The sequence below is a fragment of the Procambarus clarkii genome, chromosome 62, assembly GCF_040958095.1.
Source record: "Procambarus clarkii isolate CNS0578487 chromosome 62, FALCON_Pclarkii_2.0, whole genome shotgun sequence".
NCBI lineage: Eukaryota > Metazoa > Arthropoda > Malacostraca > Decapoda > Cambaridae > Procambarus > Procambarus clarkii.
In genome coordinates this window covers 15477482-15500523 of record NC_091211.1, presented here as the reverse complement: position 1 = coordinate 15500523, position 23042 = coordinate 15477482, and the positions used below count along the sequence as shown (strand labels likewise).

Sequence of the window (23042 nt, the reverse complement as noted above, 5' to 3'; positions counted from 1 at the left end):
GAGATGTATCCAGGTTGGCATATCATACGATATAAAAAATGTGGTGAAAGGCATCCTGGAGGTACAATGTTTGCATTCCATAATCTGGGATCCTTAATTTGCAAAGTATTTCTGTTTTGGTTGAGTCTCACTCTAGGAATATCAAATACTGTACATATTTGTTTTTTGTGTTCTTGTGTAGAACATATGGGCTCTGTTGCAGCCCTCTAGGAAGAATATAAGGTCAGGAATAGCACTGCAGTTATTGGCTTATAGGTACAGTATAGAGTATGCTCGAGTGTGTGAAGTGACTTGATATTTAACATATTCAGAGATTGCAGTAAGGGTGCTGGGTGATGCCTGGGACTGGAGTTTGTTATTGTTCTGATTGCTGAATAATGTTGAGTAATAATGGATAATTTTGGGTCGTAGATCCCCAAGTACAGATACTGGAGGCGAGATATGGATAGATGGGCAAATAAAGTCACCAAGGCAGAGTGAGGTACATAGTAACAGATTTTAGAGAGACTGCCTACTGTTTGAGACTGTTATATTTTATACAAGGCAATTGAAATTCATTTTTTTATCAGTGTAAACACCAAGGAATTTCCCCATCTACTCTGCTCTTAATTTGTGTATTGCTAATTGTTAATTTGATTTCTGGACTTTTTCTCAAACAATATGTAATACAGTTTTCAATGTTAAGGGTGAGTTAGTTTGTAGTCAGCCATAAATGTACTTTTTTTTTTTAATTCTGCATTCACTGTTATATTCAAAACAAGTAGGTTAGCATTTAAGAAAATGAAGGTTGTCATTAACAAATAGAATTGCTCTCAGGTGATGTGTGGCATTTGGTAAGTCATTGAAATAAATGAGAAAGAGGAGTGGATCAAGTATACTACTACCCTTTGGAAAGCCATTGTTAATTAGCAGTGTGGGAGAAGTAGCATTGTTAACAAAAACATACCAGTGCTTGTCACCGAGGTAAGATCGTAATTATTAAAGGGAGTGACTTCTGACTTCATAATGCTAGTTTGAGAAAGTTATTGTGGTTAATGGTATTGAAAGCTTTGTTTAGTCAACAAATATTTATGTTTGTGAAGAGCTGCAAGTATCAAGTCAAGCATATTTGTTAAAGAGCCAGTGGTGCTTTTCTGGAGTCTGAAGCCATATTGGCAAGAGCTAAGTATATTAGCTCTTATCTCATCCTCAAGTAAACACATACTTTTGCTGCCCGATCATGTATATTTCGTCACAGAACCAAAATCCAGAGAGTGCGTGATGATGCAAACGGCATCATTAATTTAAAAATGTGAATTGTCCAAATACTATGGGACTTGTTTTAAAATGCGCACCAACGTCTTCCCATTCTCTGTATTTCCCACGTGGCATCTTGACTCCGCTGTGTGGGGCAGGGTCAGGATGCCGGAACAATGTCAAGCTGGAGGCTCACTGTTCTCGTGATCTAGCGCGTGACAGCTGCAACCTCCCCTCAAGTCTAAAAGTTTCCCCATTCCAGATATTTTATCTCAGGTATTTGTTGTTATTGGCTTTATAAATACTGCAAATTGACTTCCAGATTGATACTGATCAAGAACAGAGCCAATCCATGACAAAAACATTGAAAGAAACATGTATGAGGGAAAAGTTATTGAGTGTTTGTCAAAAGTACAGTATAGAAAAGTGAGATTTAAATGTTCTTAAATGCAAATATCCTTTTACAGCATTCTACTGCGAACAATTTGATACCAAATTGCATGACATAGCACAAAAATTGAGGTCAGAAAGCTGAAACGAGAATAAACATTGGAGTGGTGAGCTCACGGGTAACGCTTGGGCTACATTGCAGTGCGTGATGGGTCTAAAGTACAGGAAAGTGAGCTTTTATGTTCTTATATGCAAATATTCCTTTACAGCATTCTACTGCAAACAATGTGATACCAAATTGAAAGACGTAGTACGAAAATTGAGGTGAGAAAGCTGAAAAAGAGTGTAAACATTGGAGTGAGGTTGTGTGCTCACAAGCAATGCTTGACCGACTTTGCGGTGTGCGGGGAGTCGCCGGCCGTGCCAGTGAAAGTTTTAACAGACACACAAATACTAAAGAAGATTAAATACTAAAGAAATTGTTCATGACCTTCGTTAGACCAAAGTTGGAATATGTAGCGGTTGTATAGTTTAAGAAGCACATCAACAAACTGGAAAAGGTGCAAAGTCATGAAACTAAATGGCTCTCGGAACTGAAGGACTAGAGCTATGAGGAGAGGATAAAGGCATTAAATATGCCAAACTAGATGATAAAAGAAAAAGAGGCGATATGATCACTATGTACAAAATAGTAATGGGAATTGATAATCCTGTACTGTATTGATATGGAAGAATTACCAAGAGCTGGAACTTCAAGACCAAGAGGTCATAGATTTAAACTAACTAAACAAACCTGCCAAAGAAATATAAGAATAAACTTTTGCAAACAGAGTGGTAGATGGTTAGAACAAGATAGGTGAGAAGGTGGTTGATGCCAAAACCGTCAGTAGTTTCAAGGCATTATACTATACTGTATGACAAAGAGTGCTGGGAAGACGGGACACCATAGGTGTAGTTTTCATCCTGTAACTACACTTTAGTAATTACACAAGAATCTTAAAATCTATGGAAATAAAGCAAGCTAAATATAATCATAATTTAATTGAATGACCTGTGATTAGTTTCAAGCTTCATACTACTATATAAAAGAAACACAAAATGTAATTTGCCATTACCTCCTTCTGCAAGTATTCAGGTTGGGTGCATGGTACACACTTGCAAGTAAAAAAATACTGTCGCTTTAAAGACTCTTGTCTCTCTTGACGTGTCTGACGGCAGTAGTGTGGTCCTGTAAAACACCAATGTTCAGTTATTTTAATTTCATAGAATTTACAGTATTGGCATTCAAGAACTGGTAACCAAAAATGGCCCACATATCCACTACAGCCTGGTTGGTCAAGCACTTCTTGTAAGAACTTATCTAAGTGCCTCTTGAACACATCCACCTATGTTCCAGCAATATTTTTAATGCTTGCTGGGAGGGTGTTGAACAACCATGGACCCCCTGATGTTAAGACAGTGCTTTCTGATTGTGCCTATGGCATCTCTACTCCTCACTGGTTCTATTCTACATTTCCTTCCGTACCTTTTGCTCCAGTATGTTGTTATTCTACTGTGCAAATTTTATGACCTGACCCTCCAGTATCTTCCATGTATATATTATTTGATACCTTTCTCCTCTCCTTTCCAGAGAGCACTGTACATTTTGAGAGCTTTAAGACAGTCCCAATAATTTAGATAGGACATCTAAATTTAGAAGCACAGGGTAACTCGAATGTGTAGAGTTCTCTAATTTGAAAATCATTACCACTAGCCCCAGGACACACACAAATAAACATGCACCATTAAGACAGAAGGTTTTCCGGTGCAAGTAATGAATGTGTGTGTTGCAGCACAAGCATAAGAAAATGTAAATGAGCTGTAAACAATACACTGCACTTATATTGGAACAGTACTGTTTCACTTCATTTTCTAAGTACTGTACCGTAATTTGTATATCTACCAGCAGCTTTTATGCCTTGTGCTACCATTATATATAAATGCCATATTCTACCTTTGATACTGTGCTTTATCTTGAAACTCAATACAGCGTTTAACACTGGATAATAAATATGCAAGGGAATATTGCTGGCACTTACCATAACAGTTAAAAATCTGGTCATTAGGGTTAACATCTTCAATTGTCCTTATTATCAGTAAATCCTTTTGAAAACTGAAAAAATGGAACATGCTATAAATGTACATACAAAACTTACATCACTTCATATTATTTGTTAAAAGATAAAATCTCAGATATGGGAATAATTAAATATTATAATAAAATAATATACATACTGTATTACCAACCATAAAATAAATAATATATTTTAACTTGTGTTGGTTCCGAGGATCAATGTTCCCGCAGGCCAGTCTCTGACCAGGCCTCTTGGATGGTGGTCTAGCCAATCAGGATGTTAGATGCTGCTGCTCTCAGTCTGAGATTTGAGTTACATCCTGGTTGATCAGGTATCCTTTGGAGATGTTCGTTACGTTCTATCTTGAACACTGTGAGCTCAGTCAGTTATACCCCTTATGTTAAGGAAAGTTGAGAAGTCTTTAGCCCTTGTTGTTGACAAAATTCTCTCTCAGTGTACCACCTGCAACTCTGCTCTTCAACGGGATTACCCTGCACTTTTTGCAATGCATCCTGGTCCTGTGGAGTTATTTCCATGTTCAGATTTGGAACCAGTCCTTCTAATATTTTCCAAGTATAGATCTATCTCTCTTGCCTGTACTCCAGAGAATATAGATTTAAAATTTTTAAGTGGTCCCAATATTTTAGATGCTTTATTTATTGACTGGATTTGGGTAATAAAAGAACTTTCCATTTTCTCTAGGTCAATAATTTCTCCAGCTTTAAATGGAGCTTTTAGTGTGCAGCAATATTCCACACTCTAAGAGTACAGAATTAGTGTTTTGAATGGTATCATCATTGGTATGGCATCTGTTCCTCAGACTTCCAGTAAACAGATGCCATCATGGAAAAATATCGTGGGCCTCCTGGGTGTGAGGGGCCTCAGTACTGAGAGCGACCATGAGTAACATATGCAGCAGCCAACCCGTTCTCGCAAATTCGTATAGTCAATATTGACTTATTAAATAAGTGCATAGGTGATATACTAAACATAATAGATACCCTTAAAAAGCTTCATAGAAAACACCGACCTTACCTAACCTTGTTAGTATGTTAAGATAAGCATCTTATAGCTTCGTAATTACAATTATTACTTAACCTATAAGATGCTTATCTTAACATACTAACAAGGTTAGGTAAGGTCGGTGTTTTCTATGAAGCTTTTTAAGGGTATCTATTATGTTTAGTATATCACCTATGCACGTAGTTAATAAGTCAATATTGACTATACGAATTTGCGAGAACGGGTTGGCAGCAGCACCAGCTCCACAACACTGCTATGCAGTTCGTGTCCACAACACCACTTAATAATGATGAAATATACAAGTAATTGCAATTCTTTAATGATGATCATGTCACAGAAGATGCTGATTGTGATAAACACTATGTACAAAGGTTCAGATACCAGTGAACCCAATGCTGGTTACAATGTTTGCAGCATCAGGCAGGCGCCCACAGCCACAGATTGGTGCACCTATGCATCATGAAATAGGACCTCATGACCTAACACACACACACACACACACTTACATTAATTTATTTATATTTCAGTAGAAATAATGGTTTTCAACCTTGTTTTCCTGCTTTCCAAATAACCTTGTTTTCAAACATTTACGATAAAAATATTTCAACTAAGAGTAAAGATATATGGTATTTAGTAAAGGTTTTCAATACAGCTACAAAAATTTAAAATAAATCTGCAAGAAGATACCTGTTGATAATATTAGGTTTACACGAGTGATTCATGAGGCTGGCAGTGGGATAAATAGCAGATGCAATTCTCTTTTGTGACACTTGCTCCACCTTACTCCTCTCCCCTGTCAAAGAAAATACCAGATATATAACATCTTCTAAAGTGATAAAACATATTGGACAAATTTACAACACAATAATTAAAAAACAAAGCAATGCACCTTTAATAGATACATTCTGATTGAATTAGTCAAATTAACCGAGATTCAAAAGTTTTTCCCATTCCTCTCATAGACGTCTGAAACATAAATGGGTTTTTGCAGAATCCTTAAATAATCATACAGTTTTGGGGGCCTTGCCCAGTCGATGGCAATTATTGACATACACTACTTTAAATGTAAAGTGCTCATAGGGCATTGCTCCCTGCGCTGAGGGGGGCCAGGTTCTGGCTCGTGGTCCCTGGTAGGCAAAGGACTCCTGTGACTGATGACCCCAAACTAATAAATCACTATATCAGTTCAAACAGCTTCATGGAGCTGATGGGGTTCCCCACAGAAAATGTACATTTACTCAAACTTATCCACATCCTTAGACTATATCCAAATCCTTGATTTACATATTTACATAAATAATACAGATAAAGAATACTGTATATTTTCCCATAAATTATCCAAATATATATATACTGTAAATACAGTACATATAAATGTGTGACGTTTCCATTTGTGCAACAATGTTTTTGTTGTAATATAGCTGGTTGCCATTACAGTACAGTATAACATTCAGCTGAGCAACTGCTTCAGGTTGTTTTTCTCTGTGAACCTTGCAGTTGTCTGTATTGTTTTGCCTACTTCAATAGTATACTTGCTATTGAAGGTGACTGTGACAGTCCCTTTATTCCCCGTGCCTCTGTGAGTGGACCCGGGTCCACAATTGGCTAGCCAGGACTCCTAACACTGATGTGACTCATTTTGGAAGGTTATTAAGCGAGATAGCTTCAGAGAGCCACCATTCAACCTCTCCAGAAAAAATGATTGGATGATCTTGAGGTTATCTTGAGATGATTTCGGGGCTTTTTTAGTGTCCCCGCAGCCCGGTCCTCGACCAGACCTCCACCCCCAGGAAGCAGCCCGTGACAGCTGACTAACACCCAGGTACCTATTTTACTGCTAGGTAACAGGGGCATAGGGTGAAAGAAACTCTGCCCATTGTTTCTCGCCGGCGCCCGGGATCGACCCCGGGACCACAGGATCACAAGTCCAGCGTGCTGTCCGCTCAGCCGACCGGCTCCCACTGATTGAGTTATTGAGAAAATATGATGATGAATAACCCAAATGGTTCCAGTAACCGAACTGAAACCCAAATCCAAGGTATGACAGTTTATTAGAGGCACAAGATAAAGTGGTGCAAACTTTCCACTCATGTCCATATTAAACTCCCAACCAATATAATGTGGGATGCCTTTAACTCATTTATTTCACTATCACTGATAAGACTAGGCAGAAGTCAGCAGCTGATGTCAATTTTTAATTCATAGTTAGCAGATACTGCATAGCTATCCTAAGCAAATATCATTTCTCAATCATATTTACCACTCCTTACTAGCTTCAATACAAAAATACAATAAATTTTGGGGTATTGAGACCAGTTCTTGGAAATGAATTTTACTTACCACAGCTGGATGCCATGATCTGAGTCACTGCATGGGCATTGGACACAAGCTGGGCTATGTGCCTCATTATTGCAGAGGCAAGATGAGCTACATCAAGGCAATCCTCATTCATCATCTCAACCTCATTGTGTTTTGGGAAATCTGTTTTGTCCAAAACTGCAGTTGCCAAAAGAATTGCAGCCTAAAAGTCAAAACATTGATTATAAATGGTGCAATTTTTCTGTAAAATTATTATCTTTATTAATATCCTTAGTTTTCTTATTAATCATATTTGATAGTATACAGAATAATTATTCAAATCTTTACATTTATAAATAACATGATCTTATAGTAATTAGCTCAGGCAACAGATTACAGTATACCCTTTCTGCTCGTAGATTCCGTATTTATAGTTTTAGCCTTCTATGGTTAGCAACACTCCATACTGTATTTGCACAAATATAAGCAGCAGTGTTTTTCACCATAAAACTCACAAAGGTAGGGAGGGGTGCATCTTACAATAGAAAGCAAAACTAATGAAAGTAGACACAAAAAGCAACATCAACACATGCTTCAACAGACAATATAAGGAAAGAATGTATAAGAGAAGGCATGGAAGAAGTACATGACACAGAGTGCCAAGACAAACAGGAAGAGACACTTCTCCTATATCCACCCTCTGATTGAGAGCATGCAAGAGATACTAATCCTCAGAAACTTCAACAGGTAGTCAAGGTATCAGGGATATATATAAATTAAGGAAACTCAACCTAATCACACCAAAAGAAAGGAGGACCAGAGATGATATACTCACAAAACTTAAGATACTGAGAGAAGCTGATGTAGTAGATAAAGAAAGTCGACTCCAGGAAAGGGAACAAAATGAGTAAAAAAAAATGGCAACTCAAATGAATCGGAGAAATATAAAGAAATACTTTTATTCACTGTAGATGGTAACTAGATGGAACATGGCTGGAAGTAGGAGTCATAAAACTTAACTCAATTTACAAATTTAAGCTGAAGTTTGAAAGAACACGAGATTGTCGAGAAGTGGAAAAGTATCAGGCATAAAAGCTGAGAGATGGTGCTTTAGAACCAGATATCACCACTCCCTATAGACACAGGGATGCCCAAAATACAATGCGTGTTAGTGGCTCTGCAAGAAAGTAAGAACACCAATGTTATGTACTCTCACAAACCCAATGTACCATCTTGTAAATAAATAAATAAATAAATAAAATAATGTGTTCATACAGAAAAGCTCATACACTCAGCAAGCCCAACTCTAATTCAATTCGGCATTATTAGTAAGAGCCAAACACTTGGTTAAGTCTGATTAAGTGCATTTAAAAATATAGCTCAAAATCAGACATATTCTAGATGTATTCTACAAAACTGGATGCTTGTTACGCAATAGGATAATACTGTATGATAACAGGATACACAATAAGCAAGATGAATGTTTATTCTAACCACTAAGTTTAAAAGTGAACACACACATAAGTCCACTACATGCAATCTACTACAACAACAGCAACAGTAACCTTAGCCAAATAGGCTGAAGCTCACCAGGCAGTACTGAAGCTGATCCTCTGGGAGACAGCTATCAAAGTGCGGCATGAGATGATACACTGCTCGATATCCCTCACATACATCATTACCATTATAAACACCATTTTCTCCTACTCCTTCTACTCTGCCTTCTATTGCTTCATTTCTGAAAAGAAAATATCTTATGTCTAGAAGAAATCAAATGCATAAACTAACAGAATGTTATGCACACTAGTTACAATTTATATTGAGGTGTGTGAGAGAAGACTGTTAAAGGTGAATGTGGAGAAAAGTAAAGTTACAGTAGTGGAGAAGGAAATTGTGTGTGGAAAAAAAACATGAACAGTGGCGTTGTCAAAGTGTTAGATCAATTTCAATACAGTTGTTTTACTGGCAAAAAAAAAAAAAAAATGTACAATCAAATTTCAGAGAAGGAATGCCTGGTGCAATAAAAACCTTGATTAGAAAAAAATAAGAAAGGAATAGGTCCAGCCATAGGTTTTAATGAAGGGGGGGGGGTGGCAGTGCTGCCTTTTATACATGATTACATGATAACGGTGTGGCATTAATGTGAAAAATCAAGTTAGAGCAGCAGAAATAAACAATTTGCAAAGTATGTGTGGTGGTAGGAAAATATAATAAGGAATGAATGTCATGGAGAGATATGGAGAACAAAATTTAAAAACTTCAAGATTGAGAAGAGAATACCAAGGTTTATGCATATTAAACAAAATGGATAATAGACTGGTGAAGTGTATTTAAATGATTTTGAGAGAAGAAGAAAAAGACAAAGACCAGAAAAGTGGATGGACATGGTGATTATGAGAGAAAGCAGGGAGACAGTGCGAGGACAACATATTGGTGAGTGGCTTAGAGTAAATATATTTGTATGTAACATGACAATTCATGAGTAATACCAACCATCTGGTCTTATGAAGTGGTGGGTGATGCTGAGGATAGTTTCTAAAGCATGGCAGTGCTGCTTTATTTGTGATGGTACATACTGTATTGTGACTGATATAATAAATGGCCAAGTGACTTGTTAATGTTTTAAAATTGAATATCTATAGCCTTCCTTTTAATGTATTTCTTTCCTTTTTCCATGGGTGTGATTCCAAGTCCCATGAAAGTAGGAAATAAGGTAATAATTTTCATTACCTCATTTGTTTTTGTCAGAGCGCAAATGGGGAGCATGGAAAAGGGGAAGGGGGACCTCTGACAAGCCGCCGACTTCCTGTTCTCATCGAGGTCGCTAGTGTTAATGGGCCTAAGGTAAATTCATGTGATGATGTATGCATATAAACACTTTAAGTACTAACAAGTCAAAGACCCACATACCTAATATTATCCCAAGATCTTGGATGCCACTATAATACACATTTGAAAAGCTTCCTTTGAACTTAAATACAGTAATACCAAACAAATAGGCAAGTACAGTACTGTATTTCATATAGCAATTATATATATTTTGTACAAAAGAAAACCAGAATTATTATTATCTGAAGCTTGATGTTGTAATATACAAAAAGTACTGTATGTGTGTTTCCATGTCGCTTATGTGTGACAGTATACAGGCATTATACAGCATTGTTTTCTCCTTCAATGATATTGTGGAATGGCAAAATATGATGCATACAAATTCAAATCACAAATTTGAATGAACATAATTACCTGATATCACAAGTATGCTTCCATCCTGTAACAAGAATAACTCTGACAGCAAGATGAGCAATTCCCACTGATGATAATATATGAAGAATACCACATTCATATTGATGCCAGGCTCGTCCTAACTCGCGGCATTCTTCCTTACAGAACACAGCATCACAACAATATTTGCACCTGACAAAATATATTTCAATAACAATTATATTCAAAATTTATTAAAAAAAAAGATATTAAAAAATTATATTAAATGTACACTTATGTGAAAAATATGAGCCAAAGAAATAGCTAATTAACCACTTTACTGCAAAGAGCACCCTAAGCTGCTCTAAGAGTTGCGCTATTTTTATTAATTAGGCTATATTTTAATGTTTTTAATGTTTTCATCACTCTTTGTGTTTTCAAATGAAAATGGTTGAGTTTGGAAACATTGACATTAACTTTAACTGAACATTTATAAAAACAACAAAAATATGTCCTTGACAATTGTACTATGAAGTTTTTGCCAAAATCAGGTGCGCAGTGAGGTGGTTAAGTTAAGCTAATCCTTGAAATAACAAACCAAGATTATGAAGCTAATGGAAGTAATCTCACACTGCCTGACAAATAACAAATATTATCTTGATAGGCTTTTAAAATTAATGGAAGATTAGTAGATACAGTGGTACCTCGAATAACGATCCCCTCAAATGGCGAACATTCTGGGTAACGACCGACCCAATTGCCGACAATTTGTCTCGTATGGCGACCGCTCGTTTGAATAACGACGACACCACATGGCGGGGTCGGCCTGCTTCTTGCACATTCTCGGACGCCTCCGACGATGCAAATAAATTATGTTGTTTTTGTTTAAAAATGCTAATGATGCTGGGATATAAAGGGGTGACTGCTAAGATGTTGCAAAGCATTGACTTTTTTGTAGAAAAAAAGAAATGAAATTTTTTGAAATACTGTACAACAAATGTCAAAAATGTTCATTCAGTGTTCGGCAGGTAGGCTGCTCCATGTTTCTTAAATAAAAAAAAAAAATGAATAATTTTGAAAAACAGAACAAATTTCAAAAAGATTCGTTCAGCGGTCGGCAGGTAGGCTGCTCCATGTTTTTTAAATAAGAAAAAATACGAAAAATAAAAAAAACAGTTGAAACAATTTGATAAATGGACAAGTGCCATAAAGGTTCATTCAGTGTTTATCGGGTAGGCTGCTCCATTATTGAGACGTAAATGAAAAATATAAACAAATGAAACACATTTGAAACAAAGAAAGATTACTATAATGGAGCAGCCTACCCGACAAACACTGAACGAACCTTTATGCCATTTGTCTGTTTTTCAAATTGTTTCAACCGTTTTTTTTATTTTTTATTTTTTTTTTATTTAAGAAACATGGAGCAGCCTACCTGCCGACCACCGAACGAACCTTTTTGACATTTGTTCTGTTTTTCAAAATTATTTATTTTTTTTTTTTGTTTCTTTTATTTAACACTTTCGCCCGGGCATGACGCAGCATTGCGTCATCCGTTTACTGGCGGTAATTCCGGGGATGACGCAGCATTGCGTCATCCACTTTAAATAATCGCCAAAAATCAGGTTTTTATCCGATTTTTTAGGACTGGTTTTAAAATGCACGCCGATGTCTTCCCATTTTCTTTGTTGAGCCTCGTGGCCCTCAGGCGGCTTGGCACATGCCGTGGGCCCATTGTTTTCGCTCCACTGTTGTGACCAATGTCGCCTCCCCTCGCATCTCAAACGTGTGAACATTTCGGCTATTTTCCGTGGCTATATTTCTTACTGCGGCTTTAGAAACTATCTACGCTTACTCCACGATGGATAGTGATCATGAACAAGGCCCTTCCAGGAAGAAAATTGCGAAAAAAAGGCTTGAAAAGGGCGGGAATTGGGAGTGTAGCTGGAAGGCGGCTGAGCACTCACTCGCGGCTAATGCGTGGCCCGTCTTCAACTCGTCGGCGGTTGGAGCGTGACCAGGTTTTTTATTTTATATGCTAATGTTCCTCTAGATAATTCTATTGCGAACCCATTGAGACCAAAATGAAAGACCTAGGATAAAAATTGAGGTGACCAGAGTAAAAATAGTGAAAACATTTTATCGCGTTTGCGCGCTCCTGGGTAACTCGTTCGCACTTTCTCTGTTTGCTGTGGATAATTAGCCGGGCTTTTGGAGTTTATATGCATTTAGTGCTGTAGAGAATTCTATTGCGAACACAATGATACCAAATTTAATCTCGTAGGACGAGAATTAAGGTGACAAAGTTGAAGAGAGTATACACTTTTCAAAATTTACGCGCACTCCCGTGACACCCTGGGTCCCATATCGCACAGTTGAGGGGTGGCGAGCGGGGTGCGCCAAAGTGTTAATTAACTTGGAGCAGCCTACCTGCAGAACACCAAATGGTGTTTCATTTTGCTGTAAGATAAATGAAATTTTTTTTTTTTGACAAATTTGAAGAAAGAAAAACGTCTTAAATGTTTGTTCAGTGTATGTAAGGTAGGCTGCTCCATTATTTAAAACATCAAATATCATATTGATGTTTTTCGGTGGTAGAACGGATTAATTTGATTTCCATTATTGTCAATGGGGACATTCGTTTTGTATGACTTCAGTTTCACATGACGATCACCGCGCCGGAACGGATTAAATTCATTATTTTAGGTACCACTGTATACTGTATTGCTGAAAACTGTAGGGATCTAAACCTAGGTAATGATTATAATTTCCAGATATCAGCTAGATAGCATTGCAATTGAAAATTTGAATGCAAAGAGATCTTTGAATCATGATTAGTAGTCAACTTAACAGTTCCGCACTCCCGGCGGGCCACCCACATCGCACCAGTAGGTATGCTGAGCATTGCTGGTGAGCACACAACCCAATGTTAAACCCTTTCACTTACAATGTTTATACTTGGTAATAAGAACAATTTATGCATGACGCCGTTTGCATCATCACGCAACTCTGCGTGTATTGTTTTAATGACGTAGAGTGTCATCAGGGAGCGAAAGTGTTAAGAAAATATAAATGCCTAATGTACAGAACAAGGCAAATACGATACTGGGATTTATTTCTACACATGTTAGAAATAAAATATCTAATGATACTCTTCAATTTAATCTTGTCATTATTTGTCCCATTTAGATTATACAGTTAAGTTTTGGTCGCTGCATTGCAGAATGGATATAATTTCACTTTTAAAAGTACATACAGAGAAGGATGACAAATTTAATTCCAGGAATTAGAAACCTCCTTTATGAAGAGATTAAAAAAAAAAATTAATTTACATTCTCTGGAAAGGCAAAGAGTAAAGGGATAACGTGATTGAAGTACAGTACAGTCTCGATTCAACAAACTATATGGGACCAACCCCAATTCATTGAAGTAAAGGATGAGTTGTAGCCGGAGATGCCTCCAGGATGCATTCCCACACCCTATGGGCTACATTTCACTTAGCAATATTTTAATTTTAACCTATAATAGACAACTACCAAATGAGCATGCCTGCAAAAATATTTAACCACAGCTTATTTCTCATGTCCCTAGCCCCAAAACTTATTTTCAAAACATTGCAGGGCCATGCCATGCATAACATTCTGTATACATGAGTGAGTGTGGGCAAAAGTAGAAGCTGCCTTGCATGGACCAATAGATCTTTTGTAGGTTTCTTTATCTTTAAGGTCTTATAACATGGTCACCACAGACAAGAGTCTCAAGAGATATTGATAACATTAAGCAAGCTACGATGTTTGAAAAGGGTGGGTCCTGGACAAGGGAGGAATAAATTAAAATTGACACCAGAATGAGCCATGAACCAGAGATAAAACCTGTCAAGGCATTTCTCCAGTATGAGGTGTAGTGAGAAATATACAGCACTAGAAGAGGAAGTAGCAGTGATGCACTACATATGTGGAATCAAATGTAAATACAGTACTGTAAAACAAAATGCATGGGATTGGGGAAGCATCTCACCAGTCAATTAATGGCTCAAAACTAGAGCTCAAGAGTTTAAGCTGAATCTCTTATAAGCAAAGATGAGTACAGTTAGATTAGTACAGGTACACACTTTTTAGATTTCTTTCTAAACTGGTTTTAAATACAAGATATGAAAATACATCTATGTATTTTTTTTTTAATTTTAGGGTTTCCTCCTTGCTTCTTTGTCCTTGTGTATGGCAAACCTACTGCAAACCCATAGCAGCTGTTTTACCAGTGTGAGAATAAACCAATATATGTCCTTTTTTAACATATTTTGTGTTCTGCTGTTAATGAAAATTCAAAGTTTCAAGTTTTTAAAATGCTTAAAGAATTTAAAAAATTACTATAATACAAACAGTAACGAGAAAAATGACAACAAACTAACATGGCATCTGGTCAACATACGGCACAGGATTGGTAGCTGGAGTAAAGCAATTATGACAATGTGTGCTGTGGTATTCTGGAAGAAGGATCGCTGCATATGGCTTCTCTACAAACACTACAGACCCCTTGCTCACAGCATCAGTAGCAACAATGTGACGACCATACTTCTCACTTGTTCTGTGGGAAATTATGCGGGACTCAGAAATTTTGGCTAAAAATTCCTGAAATAAGATTAAAACCATACATGTATATACATGAAACCTACATTTTAATTATGGATTATAAACAAAAGTTGTGGAGTACACACAAATAAATAATATAAAATAAGAGTTCAGTGAAAATATAAAAGCTACTCTTTGAGCAAAGCATTTGACTGCTCCCATAGCCAATGTTCTGGTGTTTCCATGGACAGGACTATGCACAGTCCTGGCAGGTCAATATAGTATTTAACACAGACAACATGAATACTGTACATCTAAATGTCCCAACCAGTTAATGCTGTTGTAATACACATTAAAAGAATTTTCAATTCAGTCTGAATCAGCATGTAAAGTGAACTGAGCACTACAAAGACAAATAACTTTGCAAAGTGTCTTGTACTGTAATCCAGGAGCATAGTATACAGTCTGGCAGGATGAAATTCTAGGTAATTACTTTACCCTAATCCACCCATGAGAATGACCACTTGCTATGACACCAAAGAACATAACTCACCATCACCCCCCACTTCCCCGCCCAATTCTAAACAATTATTGACATCTCGTAATTAGCCTAGAATTGCTCTAAAATTGCATAATTACCCTTAAACTGACTGTCAACAGATTACAGCACTAGCTAGTACTACAGTACTGGAATGAAACTATATATACAGTACAATACACACAGAAATCACAATAGTGAAACATCAAATGAACAAATCCACAAGGGCCAAGAGTCAAATAAGTGGCAAAGTCAATTAAGGCGCATCTGGGATCATCCCGGACATAGGTTTGTACCCTCATCACGGCCCTTGTAGATTTGTTTATATATAGTACAATTTAATGGAAAATGGTCCCCACATGCCTACCTAAGGTTCCACTGTATATCTAAGGTATACAGTGGAACCATACAGGTATGGTTCATAGCTGATCTAGCTTTCTTCTACTGCCTCTAAAACCTTGTCACATAGTGTTCTTAGTGCAAAGTTAAAATGGCAGTTCTCGAATCTGCATGTATGATAACATGTTGTCGGTGCTCAGCAAGAGCATGTTCCTAAGCCTTTTGAATGGCTAGCATCTCTGTAAAGTTGAACACGTTTGAGAGTCTCCAACTATTTACAGAGTTTCCTGCCTTAACTGCAGCTCCGGTTTCTTGTCCCTGCTGGTCTACTGATCCATCTGTGAAGTATGTGAAGCTGTCAGACACCATTAATGACTGCAGGATACTTGAAAAGATCCTTCTGGCATCAGTGCCTAGAATGTCATCCTACCAGACTGTACATCAATATGGTCTATGTCAAAAAGGTGGATTCTTAGGTGGACATGGTGGATCCTTACAATACCTTACAGAGCAATCAAGTGGATTAGTTAAAAAATATACAGTACTGTATACCATAATAATTCATCCTAATATATATCTTACCTCATTTCAAATACACTCGTCATGTACTTGACAACTGCATTCTCCCCCTTAAGCAATGAAGGGTGACCTAAAACTTCTTGCCTATTGGTCTGATTAAAACCAGAAGAATCCATTTTTTTTTCTAGGTCTGCTACTGTCTTTTCATATTTTTCTGAAATATGACATGTCTGATAAGTAAAAAGTTAATATAATTGCAAAAGAAACAATTATCTGCTCTCCTCACTCATTATTAAAATAGTTATAGATACAGAATTATGAGATAGGACAGTCAGTTTACAAGGATAATTTTTTGTTTTAAGTTTACAAATATTATACTAGAAGCACTAGTTACACTTACATATTAAAAAGTGTTACAGTAGAAAAATCTTTATATATACTTACTGTACAGTGGAACCTTGGTTTATGAATGCCCTAGATTATGAATTTTTTAGTACACAAAGTCAATTTCCTCATAAAATTTGACTTCGTGTATGAAGTTTGCTTCGGAATATGAGTCATCTGTTGATACTGTACATGGGTCAAGCACTTGGTTCTGCTGGGCACGGGGCGAGCACGCTCAGTTTACCAGTGTATCCCACCTAGTGATGATGAGCTTGAATTCTCTGTGAAGAATTTCATTGTTTTTCTGCTTTTTTGGCTTCTGAACATAAAAGTTCTTATTATATATCAAGCCATGGGTCCCAAGAACATCAGTGGTAAAGTTCAACCTAAGAAAATAGTGAGTAGAGGCAGTAGAGGATGTCCCTTCCTCATTAAGAAAGTGTGTGCAGTATGGGAAGACCTCCAAAGTTTTGTTGAAAAAACTCACCCAGATAAAGCTGAAGCAGGCTCTTGCATTAACCTTTTTAATGACAATTTGATGTCTCACTACAGACAAGTGTTAAAACATAGGGAAAAACAAGTGTCTATAGACAGATTCTTAGTAAGATAAGCAAGCAGTGAGCCACAACCAGGTCCTAGTACCCCAGAAATGTCATCACTGCCTGATGTTACAATGGAAGGGGACTCCCTTTCCAAACACTAACATCTCTCCTCCTCCCCCCTCCTCACCGTCTTCCATACACCAACAAGAGTCTTCAATAAAGGTAAAGTATACTAAAAAAAATGTGAGTATTATTCGGTATAAAATGTACAGTATTTTTAAGTTAATATTTTTTTGTGTGTGGAACAGATTAATTAAATTTTCATTATTTCTTATGGGAAAATTCACTTTGGTTTACAAATTTTTGGTGTACGAACCATCTCGGAACAGATTAATTTTGTAAACCAAGGTGCCACTATACTGTATATTGCTAGATGGGATACCCAGCGGTGCTGTGTCTGTCTCATCCCCTCCCTCCATCATCTCTCTACCAATCTTCCCACCCCTCCTCTCCTCTACTCTCCAATTTCCCCTCTCCACCTGTCCCTTAACATCCCCCTCTCCTCTCAGACCTCTCTTTCCCTTTCCTCACCCACCCCACCCCCTTTCCTCCAATATGGTAATATGGTATGAAATGAGCATTACAGTTTATTTTATGACACAGTACAAACCAAAAGCTGAAAAGGTGTTTATTTTATGGAAGGATAATATAAAACCAAATATTACTGCATCAAGTTTTCATTCATTAATTCGTGCATTATCACCACCCTGTTCCCCACATTCATGAGACAGGGAGGCATCAGCCCACAGAAAACAGTGGGAGTAGCATAGAGAAAATAAAAATGATCACTTGTCTACTTACTACCAGTATATCACTCACACTCCAGCTATCATCCATAGCAGCTCTTCACTGCTTCATAAAACCAGATGTACACTGCTCCTTGTGAAATATTAACTAAAGTACAAAAATAACATTCACTTCCTACTTAGAAACTGATTCCACCCAGATTTGTTTCTTACCACATCCTGTCATTATTTACACTGAATCCCCATATCCTCACACCATGTCTGCCCAACTTCTCAGTCTTCCTCACCTACTCTCAAGTTCACTCAAATACACTTTTACTACCAGTCTACCATCATTCATTTTTTTAGTATGTCCAAACAATCTCAGTAGGCTCTCCTCAATCTTGAGGTATTTTAACTTTTACATCTCTCTCCGTGACACTTTCATTCCTTAAACTATCTATTTTCCTAACACCACACATGATTCTCAGATTGTCTATTTCCACTGTTCAAATTATTGACTTTCAAAAATTCATACCACACCATCTTGCATCAATTAACCAGAGTTTTAACTAGCACTCTTTCATGCAGCCATCTGGCTGCAAGTTAAAGTACTATACAGTGTTGTACATAAATAAACATGTGTTGTTCAAATGGGAATAATTCATGAGTTAAACACTTAACAAGGAGAAATGAACTTGATTTGAAATATTAAATTAGTTACCCTTAGAGTCTGGAGAAACAAGTTCAGAATGCCTCTTACACACTTCTAAACTTGCTTTGGCGTGATCTTCTTCACCCAGGATTAAATAACAGTGACAGCGACGAGTCAACAACTTGTGTCGAAGCGCTGCAGGGTATCCACATTCTTCGGCTCGATTCATATCTTGGAGAGCTTCCTGCAGGTGAATACAACTAAGGTTTATAGAGCTGAGGTTTACTTCGGTTCTGTCTTCCACTGTTCTGTGATGGAAGCTTTTTTATTTACTAAAAATTTAATAAATCTCCAATGAATAAATACAGTAGTTTGAGACTGTCCTGTCAATCTACCTTCATACAAAGACTAGGTGTCGTTCTTTGACTACCTGTCATTGCAGGAGGCATGTAACCATTGTAAGTTTATTCTGCTGTCACAATTTGTATATTGCAGCTTTTTTATTTATATCCTTTGAGACAGCCACTATATTTATTTTGCCAAACAACATTTCAGCTCTACGTGTAATCGACAATTATAAGATTCAAGATAATAATCAAAAACCTTTAAATGTGAAACAATTTTACATATATCATACCTCATATTTACCCATTTGGAAAAGTACAGCAGAACGATTGGCATATGCTAAAGGTAACAGTGACGAGTCTGCTGGTGCCAAGCGCAAGCATTCAGTGAAGTTCTTAAGAGCCTCTGCGTCCTTCTTTTTAAGATAAGCCTAAAAAAATCAAATTACAATATATCTTCTTGTCCACTCATTAACAACAAAATAAGTAATAGCCAAAATTATGTAACTTATAATCACATACAAAAAAATTATAATACATTTTAAGTTAACACTGTTGCAACATTGATATATCAACACCATAAGTACTGTACCACAGAACTGTCCTGTGCTATAGTTAAGTACTGAAGGCAGCATTGGAAATACAGTACAATATTTAGAATCTACACTCCTGCCTGGGAATAGAATTGGAGAAAAGCATGTGTTGGCATAGAAACAGTTGAGGTAAAATTAACAAGGACAGAGACGGGCCTCAACATAATTACTGGCTTATTTGTGAACTACACAAATAGAAGCAGTCTTGGAAACAAAATAAAAAATTTAAATGCTAGATAAATGCAGAAAACAGGGAATCATTAGCTGAATATCAAATTAAGTGATTCACAATATTTCAAACAGATAGACATTGGATGAGGAGGGGTAGAAGCAATATATATATCAGGGAAAATTTAAAATGATTGCCAATGAGGGACTCAAAGCTGGGCCACATACACAAACTATTTGGTTTAAATGAAATTAAAATAATAGTCTAATAATAGGAGTTATATACAGGCCACCAAACTTATGTTTGGTGTTTATGTTATGGGTGACTAACTTTAGTCAAATAAACTGGACTGACAAAACAAAAAATACCAAAGCCGGAGATTGTTTTAATTCAGTGGCAATTGTTTCCTTAAACAACATTAAGGAGCCAATAGGAGAAAATAATATTTTAGACTGTGTTCACTAACAAGTTGACTCAAATAAATTATATCAAAATAGGGCATGAGCTAGGAAACAACAGCAAAAGGAAGTCAGATTTAACACAGAATGGAATAGATGTTTAATGATTAAGGAGTTTCTTGGAAAGGATAGATTGGATAGACTTAACATGGGAGGTGCGCTGCTGTTGGAACGTGATGTGAACCTGGCAGTGGGTTGCATGACAAACAATAACAATGTCGATTCAGATTATAATTTATTTAAAAATATTCTTAGTAAAGCCCAAAAATGTAGTGTATACCTTATAAATTATTACACTGAATACCAATGACCTCAAATAGATAATCATGGGCCTAAAGAACCTTACAGGTAAAAAGAACGTTTTGCACTAAAGGATTAAGAATGTGGAAGTCAATCTAGAACAAAAATTTGTCAAAGTAGTTAGAAATGCTAAAACAGAAATAGGGAAAGTAAAAAGAAACTATGAAGTACATTTAGTAGGGCAGGCAAAGACAAATCCGAAGAGGTTTTTCAATTGCTGTATATTAACCCTTACACTGCTCAGGGGTCCTTGGGACATTTACACCCCTGTGCGCAAGAAAAAAAAAAATTAAAAAATTTTTTTTCGTCTTCTAAACATGTTAATTTGTGTCCCCTGAGCACGGAAAAAATAAAAAAAAATCGTAGGTGACATATTTTGGGCGCAATTGACCGAGGAAGTCTGGCAAAAAGTGGGCATTGACAGAGCGGTCGTCAGACCCGGTCAGCGTCACCCGCGTTGACAGATGGGAGTTGCCACAAAGATATTATTACCTAATTGTTTCAATGTCTCCGATAGATTTTTTCTTAGTTTTTTTGCAGTAATATTATTCAATAGTGTGTATTGTAATATATTTATATAATAAACGTGGTTAATAATCGCTATACTCAAAAGTATGATGTGCATATTAGTGATTCAATTATTATGTTTATAAAACAATAAACAAATAGTTTTGCTGCTATTACACTCTATACACAGGTTATATATAAGTATTGGCATGTTTTGGTCACCATAACGAACCACTAAGTTGGTATTGAGAGTCGAAAAGCAACGAGGAGTTACCGCCACAAACCAGCCAGCCACTCGCTGCCACTCCCTCAACACACGCACTAAACTTTCTCCCCCAACAATACCATTTGTGGTGTTATTACACTATATACAGACGTTATATATAAGTATGTATATATTTTGTTCACCACAACTGTACAGCTAAGCTGATATAGTTAGTTCAGGCACTAAGAGTCGTCGCTATACACAGATGGCGGCTGACGGCTCCCTCACTCTTTCAAGGTCACACGCACTAAACTTTCTCCTCCAACAATACCTTTTGCAGTGTTATTACCCTATATACACATATTATATATAAATATCTACATGTTTTATGCACCGTAACTGTACACCTAAGCTTGTAGTGCGCCCAAAGAGCATAGTGGCCACCCTCTAAACAGCTAGACAAATCGTGCAGACGACGTCACCTCCGTCACCCATATGGCTCCTCCCAGCATAATCCTTTTGCTGTTATTACACTAATACACACATTATATGTAAGTATCTACATTTGTGTTCACCATAGAGAACCACTGACCTGGTATGGTGAATGCAAACAATAACAGGTGGCCACACAGTCAGTAAACGATGCTGTCTCCCTCCGTCTCTCAGCATCACTCCTCCCACAGCGCTAATTATTACAACAATCCTGCTATTATCACAACACTGGTTATTTATATCACAGTCATTGGTCATCTGTAATATTGTCATCGCTAAATAATAACAATTATATATTTATTTTGACATTTTTCGGCAATGCTGTGGTCACAAGCTGAACATCAATGCTGTTCGCTCATGCTGCGTGCGCCGGCCTTGGTTGCTCGAACAGTACTGTGCCTCTCACACCTGAGAATATTGCCCACGATTTTTTTTTTAAATGGCATCTGTTTACAAGAGCCCTGAGGAAGCTACTGTGAACCCCGTGTAGCCGCGGGCCATTTGAATCAGGCCTGGCACCCTATGGCGTATATATACGCCATGCGCACCATGGGACATGTTACTCAGGGCGTATATATACGCCATGCGCAGTTTAAGGGTTAAGCAAAGATTAGAGAAAAAACTAGGGCATTAAAAATTGAAACAGCTTAGATAACTAATAATGAAAAAGAAATAAAAGAATGTGAAGGAAAGGCCCAATACATGTGTACAGTAAATGTATTAATTAAAACTAAATTTTTGGATAAAACCTACATCCTTTCTCAAGGTACTGTAAACAATTTGATTTTTTTTTTACAGCACTTTGAGAAAGGATGTAGGTTGGATCCCCCCCAAAAAATTTAATACACTTACACATAGGAGCTCGGGAGGAACAAAGCAGCTGGCCCAGATGGCGTTTCACCATGGGTTCTGAGAGAATGTGCATCTGAGCTCAGCATTCCACTTCACCTGATCTTTCAGGCATCCCTGTGTACAGGAATCGTAGCAGACGTGTGGAAACAGGCTAACATAGTTCCAATCTACAAAAGTGGCAGCAGGGAAGACCCCCTCAATTATAGACCTGTATCATTGACAAGTGTAATAGTGAAAGTATTGGAAAAGCTAATCAAAACTAAATGGGTAGAACACCTGGAGAGAAATGATATAATATCAGACAGACAGTATGGTTTTCGATCAGGAAGATCCTGTGTATCGAATTTACTCAGTTTCTATGATCGGGCCACAGAGATATTACAGGAAAGAGATGGCTGGGTTGACTGCATCTATCTGGACCTAAAAAAGGCTTTCGACAGAGTTCCACATAAGAGGTTGTTCTGGAAACTGGAAAATATTGGAGGGGTGACAGGTAAGCTTCTATCATGGATGAAAAATTTTCTGACTGA

General features: G+C 37.1%; 1 protein-coding gene across 3 annotated transcripts in view; it reads right to left on the bottom strand.

The window, feature by feature from the left end:
- Positions 1 to 23042, bottom strand: part of LOC123766419 (SET and MYND domain-containing protein 4) — a 33612-nt gene that overhangs the window by 7106 nt on the left and 3464 nt on the right. For 2 of the 3 annotated variants that reach the window (XM_045755515.2, XM_045755514.2), the window contains exons 3-12: positions 19230 to 19367; positions 18662 to 18836; positions 16290 to 16440; positions 14691 to 14846; positions 10305 to 10475; positions 8652 to 8799; positions 7104 to 7284; positions 5451 to 5556; positions 3705 to 3778; positions 2742 to 2854 (exon numbers count right to left, since the gene is read on the bottom strand). In XM_045755515.2, the coding sequence (XP_045611471.1) occupies positions 2742 to 2854; positions 3705 to 3778; positions 5451 to 5556; positions 7104 to 7284; positions 8652 to 8799; positions 10305 to 10475; positions 14691 to 14846; positions 16290 to 16440; positions 18662 to 18836; positions 19230 to 19367 (1413 nt within the window). Of the gene's footprint in view, positions 1 to 2741; positions 2855 to 3704; positions 3779 to 5450; positions 5557 to 7103; positions 7285 to 8651; positions 8800 to 10304; positions 10476 to 14690; positions 14847 to 16289; positions 16441 to 18661; positions 18837 to 19229; positions 19368 to 22512; positions 22627 to 23042 lie in introns of all 3 variants that reach the window. The other variant, XM_069308176.1, reaches the window with a different exon arrangement.